This window comes from Maylandia zebra, linkage group LG3, assembly GCF_041146795.1.
Source record: "Maylandia zebra isolate NMK-2024a linkage group LG3, Mzebra_GT3a, whole genome shotgun sequence".
In the NCBI taxonomy this organism is placed as follows: Eukaryota; Metazoa; Chordata; class Actinopteri; order Cichliformes; family Cichlidae; genus Maylandia; species Maylandia zebra.
The window spans coordinates 22,280,964-22,291,691 of record NC_135169.1 but is presented as its reverse complement, the minus strand read 5'-3'; the positions used below and the strand labels follow the sequence as shown (position 1 = coordinate 22,291,691).

The window sequence follows — 10,728 nt, the reverse complement described above, 5'->3', positions numbered from 1 at the left end:
TCATCCTCAGCCCCCAAATGACAGTACAGAATATTCAGAAAACACACATGAAGCCATGCCATCTGCTAGTTCAGCCAGTGATATGCCAGAGAAGGATAGTCATTCTTATCTCAGAAACATGTGTCTCTTTTACCTTAAACTGCAAGGACAGCTGCTAATTCCTGCCTCTACTATACAGAGTATTGCTGAGAAAATGCAGAATGTGCACGAATTGGGTCAAGCCTACACAATTAATAAGGTAAGTTGTTTACTAAAAAATGAAATGAACCTATCAGATGAAGCAGTCACTAAAATCTGTGACTGCATTTAAGAGTCAGATTTGTTCTCTGCTTGCCATCAGGGACAACTAGGAACAACACACACCAGAAATCAAACATTCAAAAAAATGTTTAAATGCACAGAACCCAAGAAAGTGCCATTGGGAATGGATGAAAACATGACAGAAAAATGTGCTTACTACATACCAGTTGGAGAAACCCTGAAGAGCTTTTTAGAGTCACAGTTATGGATTAATACACAGTCACAACAGTTTGGGGGTCCTGATGTAGAAATTTTTAAGGATTTATATGATGGCAAAATTTTCAAATGTCACCAGTTCTTTAATGAAAACCCTGAAAGCCTCAAACTGATTTTGTACCAAGATTCATTTGAGGTAGTGAATCCCCTGGGTTCTGCTAAAAAGGCACACAAACTTCTTGCATTCTATCTGTCATTAGCAAATTTACCCATTCATTTGCGTTCAAATACAGATAACATGCTTTTAGTCTTGTGTGTTGAGAATGACTTCAAGCGTTTTGGAATAGCCAAAGTTTTCTCAGAGTTGTTGGCAGATCTGAAATCCTTGGAGACAGATGGAATAGATGTAGATGGAGAAACAGTAAAAGGGGGTCTTTACTGTATTGCTGGGGACAACTTGGGTTCTCATTGCATAGGAGGGTTTACAGAAAACTTCAGCTGCTCTCAATATTTTTGCAGGTACTGTGAAGTAACACGAAGGGAGTTTTATGCTGATCCGAATGCCTGTGGTCCTCCACGCACTCCAGAGACATATGACGGGGCTGTTGCTGATCTCCAGTCTGAAACTATCCAAGACGTCAGAGGAATAAAGGTAAACTCCATCTTCAATACCCTTCAGTCTTTTCACGTATCCCAGCCTGGTCTCCCACCTTGTCTAGGTCATGACCTCTTTGAAGGAGTTGTGTCATATGATCTAGCACTGTACCTGAAGAACATTATAAAAAAGAAAAAATGGTTCACATACTCCCTTTTAAACAGACGCATTAAACAGTTTAAATATAAAGGATCCGAAGCACTTACAAAGCCATGCACTGTCAAACCTGACGGATCCAAATTATCAGGGCAAGCCGTTCAAAACTGGAACCTTTTGAGATTGCTGCCAGTTTTGATTGGTGACAAAGTACAAAACCATGAGGATGAAGTATGGCAGTTAGCTCTCCAGTTGAAAGACATTGTGGATCTTATTTGTGCTCAGAGCATTTCCTTGTCCCAGATAGCATTCGCTGACATTTTGATCCAAGAATATTTGGAGATGAGAGAGATGTTGTTTCCTGGAATTAAACTAAAACCCAAGCACCACTATTTGCGCCATTATTCAGCACTGTTGTTGAAATTTGGTCCATTGATGAGGTTATGGACGCTTAGGTTTGAATGTAAACACAGTTACTTCAAAAGATGTGCCAGACACTTGAAAAGCTTCAAAAATATTTGTCAAACTTTGTCAACACGTCATCAGATGTATCAGGCTTATCTTTTAGCAGGGCAAGAATGCCGTGAACTGCTGCAAGTCAAGGAGAGCTGTGCGTTTTATCCCAACCTCTACAGTGACACTATTCAGCATGCGGTCAGGGAGTTAGCTTTTTCAGAAAGCAATACCACAGTTACCACAGACATTCAGTACAAGGGCACTGCATATAAAAAGGGACAGTTTCTTGTGTACAGAAATGACGAGTGTATGGAGTTTGGTGAACTTCTACTCATCTTGATTCAAAATGACACATCTGTGTATGTTCTAATGGATATCCACAAAGGCATCTTCCTCTCAGAATACCATCTGTATTCTGTGACAAAGGACAGTCTTGGGTTACAGTGTATCAACATTAATGACCTGCCTGATTTCTATCCTTTGGTATCATACATTCTTGAAGAATACCGAATCATTCCACTAAAGCATAGTATTGTGGCAAAATAATGTCCAACTAATAGCTCACTTCTCACTGTAAATAGTTTAACATTAATATAAGTGTCACCTGATCCATACCCTGCTCAAGTGTATGAACTGTATGTGATTTTCTATTTTGTTTGGAGGTGGCATTTCTTCTTCAGTGCAAGTATGAGTGACTCAGAGCGAACCTTCCTAGATGTCGCCATCACGGAAGTCCTACCAGAACTTCAAGCTGTGAACAAAAACATCCTGGAGGAGCACTTGCAGTCCATTGGAGTTGAGACAAGTGATGATCTACGCTTCGTAACGGAGGCAGATTTGATGACAGCATTAAGATCTGTACAAGCAAGAAAGCTTCTTTCTGCTTGGAAACAGAAATGTAAGTAAAAACAACTATTCAAACTCAAAAGCAGAGATGGTCATGAACAGACATACAGTGTGAATCATAATTGTATTTGTTTTGTAATTGAAAGACCAAACTCCAGAGAACAGCTCGCTATCATCTGTGGAAGCCTCATCAACCCAGTCGCTGTCATTGCTCTCACTTTCACCCCAAAGTCTATCGTCGACCTCCTCCAGCAGCCCAGGATGTGACACACAATGGGATGACAACTTTGAAATTCCATGGAGTAAACTTCCTGCAGAAGTGATGCATTTTCTTGAGAGGGGGAAAAGGCCTCGCCCAAAACTGAGGAGGCAAATGGTCCGGATTGTTGTGACTGAGATGATGGAAAAATGCCCACATGTAGGTAGAAAACATTCAATTGACGTTGCAAGAAAAATGGTGGCAAAATATTCCAATTCTCTGCAAGATTTAATAGAGGGTGAGATTGTTGGCGCAGGCTACCTTTCACTTGTCAAACAGTTGCAGAACAGAATTGAAAATGTAAGGCGCACTTCAACACCCAAAATAAGAAAAAGAAAACATCAGACTGACTCAGACCACACAGACGAGATCCCTTTAGAAGAAAGAGCAGCCATGCAGGATACATACGGGTGCATTAAATGGAATGTAGAATTTCTGCCTCTTGAAGAAACTCCAGAGAGCCAACAGCAAAAGATGGAAAAACTCAAGGTGATGTTCCAGCAAGCTGATGCCAATCCAGAAGAGGTAAAAAGTCTAATGAAGTCCACTTACTACACACAACGTCTGCATGTCAATCAGGGGAAAAGTATCAAATGCCTTAGGGAGGAGTGGCCGTTTTGGTTTGATGAACTTGGCATGTCTGTCCACTTCAAGGAACTTACTGGGATTGACCTCAAAGAGACATTCACACGTAATTTGGATTTGAAGGGGAAAAGGCTACTGGACTACTTGACCACAGTTGCTGTCAGCAAAAGCAAGGTGTTCCTTCAGACTTATGCAAGGCTTCAGAGGATGCGGGGACCGCAGAGTGGCTGCTCAGATGATGTGAAAGAGATGGTCCTGCTTCTGCTCAGCTACTTTGAAGAGAAGGAGGAGTCCATGCTTCTCTGTGTTGAAGATACATGTCTGGCAGATGAGGTACAACTGGAGCAAGTGTCTCTGACACCCACTATTATCGTGTGTGGTAAGTCTGTTTCATAGCTCTTTCTCTCTCTCTTTTTTTTTAAGTGCACTTTTTATAGAATGTCATGTGACTGCCGTGTTTATTGATATAACCTGTTAAATAATTTGTTCACAGGACAGTCCTGCTATTCCTCAAGAAGATACACGCTGAGTATTGATCGGAACCTCGTCAGCACAAACATATCCTCCTTCATTTCTGCACTGTGCCTCATGTTCGGGAGCTACTACAATTTCAACATCCATTATCCATCTGAGCTGGCTTCCACTTTAGAGTTTCTTCAGAGGTGAACAAATATGGCTTTGTTATTTCTCATAACTGAGACTCTGGGATCTGGAGTCTGGCTTTGATGTGGTTCGAGTCCAGGTCTGGCTCTGAGTCTCGGTCGGCTTCGGAGCCGGTTTCAGTTGTTTTTTCTGTTTTTTGTTGTTGTTTTTTTTTTTGTTTGTTTTTTTTTTTAAAATACATTAACAGTCTGAATCCGGGTCCAAGCCTGGCCGAGACTCAGGGCTAGACCAAGCGTCAACTGACGTCTGACTACCTATAACCTTTGCTTTGGATTTTAACAATGCTAAAGTGTGACATATCACTGCAGAAGGGTGCCAATATTTTTGACCATGCATTGTTCACTTCCCCACAGCATTTTGGTTATACTTTGTCTTGAACGTGGTCATGGCCATGACTGTGTGTATATATGTATATACTTAATTTTTACTTACTTTGTACGTGTATTTTAACTGATCAATTATAAAAATGCTTAATAAACTTTTATATGATTTTTATTCTACAGGTGTTTCTTCTCCATAAACCCAGAAAAAGGAACCAAAGTAGAGAACAAAAACTCAAAGCGTCGTCTCAGTGTGAACCCTCGAGTCCTCACCCTGATTCAGGATCTCGCCGACCACGAGTGGCGCTAAGCCTAAATCTTGACTCTCTGTGGACTGTTAGTTTTACTTTGTTAATTTTGTTCCACAATGTGTACTGGAACCTTTTACTGGTCGAATGCATGAAGCCAATTCATGAAGATGTTCTTTCTTTGTAGGAATGTTCTTTATTTACATAAGAAAAGAAAAAAACAACATGCTGCTACTGCAGTGTTTCTAGACCACATGTGTAGGTGTGTTTCACCACGTGGTTTTGCTGATGTTTTCTTACCAGGGCCATGATTGTGGTGACAGCAGGGTGCGTGTTGCGTTGCACGGTGATTATGATCATTTTTGGCACAATATGTGTTTTTTGTTTTAAAGTCTTAACAGGTTATTTAACTTTTTCTGGTGGAGGGTCTAACAAATGCTTGTTTCATGAACATGGTTCTTGCTTTGCAGGAATGTTCCACAGCTTTTATAGCCTATATTCTGATTGAATTGTGTAGTTGCTGTGTGCCTTGCATATTGTGTTAGTTGGAAAAATGGATCCATTTGCTGTCATTTTGCGAATGTGGCTGCAAAATAAATTTCCCAAAAGTGATATTTTCCTCTCTTGTGTTTTCTCAAGATGTATTTTTGCATGTTTGGGTGTAGGCGTAGCAGTAAGAAATTTGCTGGGTTATGGTTAAAATTTTACATTAAAACATATAATATTCAGCATAGATTTTGTGTATAATTTACAGAGCAGCTCCATTTAATATGCACAGTTTCACCGTAGTTCTACCATTTTAAATTAGTTCTTTGTACGATATTTCCCTGTTAATTTTGCAGTTAATGATCCACAAAAAGCATTTATTACTTGTAAAAGATACAGGAAATAGTGTATTTATATATCACATCTATGTGTGAAATTAACTTCTTTTTCCTGTAGATTTAACAGTTTTAATCTGAGATTCATTCACTGTAAATCAATTTACAAGTTGCATCTGTAAAGCGTTTTTACAGGAAGTCCCTGGTAACCCCAGCTGCCAGGGTTTTCCTGTAAAAACAGCACTTTTTTTTTTTTTATTTATTTATTTTTTTACAGTGTATCTTCCCTTTGGCTTCACCTGCAGAAGTGCCAAGGTAGGTCTCCCCTGCGTAATTGCTTTTCCCTTCGTCCGGAGCACGCGCTGGGCTCTTCAAATCACGGACAAACAGTATCCCACATTCTTGATTTTTAGTTCACAAACACTTGTTGTAATGACTAACTACTCCTGACATTTTGGAGATGTTAGCTCTTTATACAGTAAAGTTACAGTGGGATAAAAATAACATCAGGCTGATCCTGCCACGATTTGTTCCCCGGTTCAAATCACGGACTAACAGGATCCCACAGCTGTTTATGTTTTTGAACCCATTTTGCACAGAGAGGCATTTTTTGAAAAATGTATTGATAGCAATGTTGAATATTATTACACAGGGAAAAACAACTACATGTAAAATAATCACACTGTGATGCCTCTGCCTTTCTAAATGGAGGGACAGGAACTGCGTGTGTATATGTAAGCTGTAAAACCTGAAGATAGTCAGAGTAACAGTATTTTGTCTCTATCTGCCATTCTGCAATTCATCTCATGTAAACAATAACGTGGCGCACAGCGTGACGTGAAAAAAGGCACATCCCTTTGATGTTGCGTGATAAACTCTGTATTCATCGTCCATGCATAAACGGTTGGAGGATGTGTTCGTGCGTGTGTGTGCGTGGGGGGTGTTCTTAATGAATTTTGAAGCCTCCTCAGGTGAAGAAAATCTGTGCCTTGCTCAATTATGTTTTATTTCTAGAGTGGCAGGGTAGAGCAGGGAGTATTCCACTCCTCTTTCCCTCAACTCCAACTTGATTTGTTTAAAGGACACATGCCGGTCCATGGTTAGTCGGGAGTAATCCGAAAAAAAACATTATCTTCGCCCCACGCCATAGAATCTGGCCTTTCTCTCTGGCCACCCGAAGAATGCATTCTTAAGCACATAATTACTTCAGTAACTTGAGAGAGCTGATCTAGATACAATATTGATGTCGAGCTTGTAGTTTTGGGGTCCCATGTTGGCTGAGAGAGTCCTGTGCCTCTACCTAGTCCACAAATAGAAAAAAAAATCTCTGGTGTTTGTTCACTGAGTCCTGAAAAATCTGTGGAGGGTCTTGTAGGCTGACAGATGTTGAGGTTTCCTTTTACTATGAAAAATAAACTGAGACCTGCTTTACAGTTAGGGTTTCCAGAGAGGATCTGCACACTCTGATACAGACATGCTCTGTTGAATAAGGGGTGACACCTTGCAGTGTGGTCAGAGTCAAAGACCAGCCATCGGTGATAAATGTCTGCTAACAGAATAGTTCTGGTGACTAACTTTGCTTCTGCAGATTTGTTGTTTGTTCGTATTGTTTGCTGCCCTGATTGGGGAGTCTCTTCTAACTGAGCTGGTCACACACTAAACCAACACATCACATAATGATGGTGACTGTGAAGTTCACCATGCAAGAAACGACAGAGTTTATATGTTCATACACAAATTTGTAGTAACCAAATCAGTTTACAATTAAATGTTTTAATTTTTTCTAACAGAAAATAAATGCAATAAGTTAAAAAGCCATAAATATTTCTTTATTCCACTAATCTGATCAGACACGTTGGTGAAGAATTACAGAATTTCCCCGTGTTGTTCTTTACGTGTGAAAACACTGCACTGAAACTGATGGGAAATACAAAAGGTTTCTTCAACCTGATAGTAAAGTGTCAGACACAACAGTGTCTATGAATTCTAACACTGAAATGACATCAGGAGCTCACAAAGCTTTTAAATTAGAGTAACACTTAAGGTCAGTGGATTAGATTGAGGAGAGGAAATAATTCCACTGATCTCTGTTAGTTTCTGATCTTTCTTCTTTTTAAACTTTTTGAAAGTAGATGGTGCAAACAAACTGTATCAGGCTTACCTCATAAGAATAAGAACATGTTACCTAATTATAGCCTTACTAGATCTCGTATTGTCCTTTTAAAGCCACACTTACAAACACAAAGTAAAAGAAGGTGAAGGAATTTATAAAAACAGAATTACAGATAAACTACTTACTGTTTTGGGCTCTTTGTCCTTCCCCTGGATGATAGGTTTGTGCTAGTGAAGCATGAATCTCTCTGGGGACTTTGTGTTTGAGTAAAAATTTGCCTGTTGTTCTTATGAACCCTGTGTCACATGTGTTTAGCTGGTTTCAGCTTCATGTTTGTTTTCTTTTTTGTCCCTGTCAAGTTTGTGCATCTTAGTCTCTGTCTCAGTGTTTGTTTCCTGTTTTATTTCTGTCTTATTTTGGCCCTTTGTGCATTTAGAATAGAATACAATAGAATAGATTAGAATACTTTTATTTGTCAATTTCTTCAAATGTACTTGCCATACAAAGGAATTGAAATTACGTTTCACACTGTCCCATGCGTAGACATTGACAACAATAAGGTGCAGATGCACAACAAAAACAAAAACAGCCCTAACAATAAGGTAATAAATAGTAATATAATAATATAAATAGTGCTAAAAGAAATACTAAAAATATATATATAGTTGCAGGTGTGTGCAATTGCAATGCAAGTCAGGAATGTTTTCAGTTCTTGGTTCAGAGAGTGTTTCTTTGTTGGAGAGTGTGCGTGGGTGAGGGGGAGTAGAGTCCAATCTGTCTTCCTATACTTCTGCCAATCTGGTGATTCTGCTGGCTGGGAGTCGGGAGGGAAGAGAGTTCAGCAGTCTCACAGCCTGGTGGATGAAGCTGTTGGTGAGCCTGGTAGTGCGGGAGTGGAGACTTCTGTATCTCTTTCCAGAGGGCAGGAGGCTGAACAGACAGTGCGCGGGGTGGGTTGCATCGTTGACAATTGTGATGGCTTTGCGGGTGAGGCGAGTGGTGTAAATGTCTTGCAGGGAGGGGAGTGGTACACCAACTATCCTCTCAGCTGTTCTCACAATGCGTTGTAGAGCTTTTCTGTTATAGTCAGTGCAGCTACCGCCCCACACAGTGATGCAGCTGGAGAGGATACTTTCAATAGTGCCTCTGTAGAATGTAGTCAGGATGGGTGGTGGAGCACTTGCCCGCTTGAGTTTGGGCAGGAAGTAGAGGCGCTGTTGTGCTTTCTTGGCCAGTGATGCTGTGCTGGTGGTCCAAGAGAGGTCCTCACTGATGTGCACCCCCAGGAACTTGGTGCTGCTCACCCTCTCCACCGCAGCGCCGTCGATGGTCAATGGGGGGTGACAGGTGTGGCCTCTCTGGAAGTTGACAATAATCTCCTTGGTCTTACTGACATTTAGCAGGAGGTTGTTGTCTCTGCACCACGTGGTCAGGAGCTCAACCTCTTTCCTGTAGTGGGTCTCATCGCCCTTGGTGATGAGCCCCACCAGCGTTGTGTCGTCCGCAAACTTCACAAGGTGGTTGGAGCTGTAGGTTGGTGTGCAGTCATGTGTCAACAGGGTGAAGAGCAGAGGACTGAGCACACAGCCTTGTGGAGCCCCCGTGCTCAGGGTGATGCTGTTTGAGACCTTGTTGCCCACACGCACCGCTTGAGGCCTCTGGCTGAGGAAATCCAGCAGCCAGTTGCAGAGGGAGGTGCTGAGGCCCAGTCTGTCCAGTTTACAGATGAGTTGTTGTGGTATTATGGTGTTGAATGCTGCGCTAAAGTCTATGAACAGCATTCTCACATATGAGTCTTTCTTGTCCAGATGAGTTAGGGCTGGGTGGAGGGCAGAGCAGATTGCATCCTCTGTGGATCGTTTCGCTCTGTATGCGAACTGGTGTGGGTCCAGGGTGGGAGGTAGGGTGGATTTGATGTGTGACATGACTAGTCGTTCAAAGCACTTCATAATAATGGGTGTCAGTGCCACGGGGCGGTAGTCATTGAAACAGGCTGGGGATGGTTTCTTTGGCACAGGTATGATGGTGGCAGTCTTGAAGCATGATGGAACAGTGGCTTGCCTCAGGGAGGTGTTAAAGATGTCTGTGAAGACATTCTTCAGCTCCTCTGCGCAGTCTTTCAGCACACTACCAGGGATGTTATCTGGACCCACTGCTTTCCGGGCGTTGACGGTGATGAGTGTCCTCTTCATGCTGGCAGCAGACAGGCACAGAGGCTGGTCGTGTGGAGGTGGTGGTGTTTTCTGTGGGCGTGTGTTGTTCTGTGCTTCAAATCGTGCAAAGAAGCTGTTCAGGTTGTTGAGCAGAGTGGTGTCGCTCTCACAGCTACGCGCTACAGGCTTGTAGTCTGTAATAGCCTGGATGCCTTGCCGTAGGCTTCTTGCGTCCTTGCTATCATTGAAGTGGGAGGTTATCTTGTGTGTGTGTAGTCCTGTTTCGCTTTCCTGATGCCACGGGACAGGTTGGCTCTCGCTGTTCTCAGGCCTATTTCATCCCCAGCTCTGAAGGCCTTGTCTCTGGCCTTCAGCAGCCTGTGGACATCTCCTGTTAGCCATGGCTTCCGGTTGGCTCGAGTTGTGATACTTTTCACTTGTGTTACATCATCAATGCATTTGGTGATGTATGAGCTCACCATGTCTGTGTACTCCTCGATGTCTATGATGTTATTGTAGGTGGCTGCTTCCTTGAATATGTCCCAATCAGTTGACCCAAAGCAGTCTTGAAGAGCAGAGGTGGCCTCCTGTGGCCACACTCTTATCTCTTTCATAACAGGTTTGATGACCTTCACTCTCTGTCTGTATGCTGGCATTAGCATAACAGTGAGGTGATCAGAGGTGCCGATGTGGGGGAGGGGGATGGCTTTGTATGCTCCTTTTTCCTGTGTGTAGACCAAGTCCAATATGTTGTCTCCCCTTGTTGGAAAATGTACATGCTGATGAAACTTTGGGAGAACAGTTTTAAGATCAGCATGATTAAAGTCTCCTGCGAGGATGATGAAACCGTCTGGGTGTGCTGTTTGTTGCTCACTGATGGCCTGATACAGTTCGTTCAGCGCCGCATTTCTATCGCTGTTGTTGCTAGATGGAGGTATATAGGTAGCGACCAACAAGATCGAGCTTACCTCCCTGGGCAAATAGAAAGGGCGACACTTCACGATCATGAACTCCGCCAGTGATGAGCAGTGTTTGCGTACTACAGTGGCATCACGAC

The 10,728-nt window shown here is 42.3% G+C and overlaps 1 protein-coding gene and 1 long non-coding RNA gene across 2 annotated transcripts; both read left to right on the top strand.

Annotated features, from left to right (window-relative positions):
- The first annotated feature begins 903 nt into the window (after positions 1-903).
- LOC143417033 (uncharacterized) lies at positions 904-2,932 on the top strand. Its single transcript, XR_013097256.1, has 3 exons — positions 904-1,108; positions 2,344-2,561; positions 2,656-2,932. It is a non-coding gene; the product is annotated as an uncharacterized LOC143417033 (long non-coding RNA).
- Positions 2,933-2,966: 34 nt separating this feature from the next.
- Positions 2,967-5,182, top strand: LOC143417032 (uncharacterized). The gene is made up of 3 exons (XM_076882670.1): positions 2,967-3,732; positions 3,847-4,015; positions 4,520-5,182. Exons 1-3 carry the CDS (start codon positions 3,162-3,164, stop codon positions 4,644-4,646), a joined length of 867 nt encoding a protein of 288 aa, XP_076738785.1. The 5' UTR covers positions 2,967-3,161; the 3' UTR covers positions 4,647-5,182.
- Positions 5,183-10,728: the final 5,546 nt, after the last annotated feature.

Coding starts and splice junctions, on each gene's coding strand:
- LOC143417032 (XM_076882670.1), top strand. CDS start 3,162: ATGCAGGATACATACGGGTGCATTAAATGGAATGTAGAATTTCTGCCT. Junction 3,733..3,846: donor ACCCACTATTATCGTGTGTG/GTAAGTCTGTTT, acceptor ATTTGTTCACAG/GACAGTCCTGCTATTCCTCA. Junction 4,016..4,519: donor ACTTTAGAGTTTCTTCAGAG/GTGAACAAATAT, acceptor TTTATTCTACAG/GTGTTTCTTCTCCATAAACC.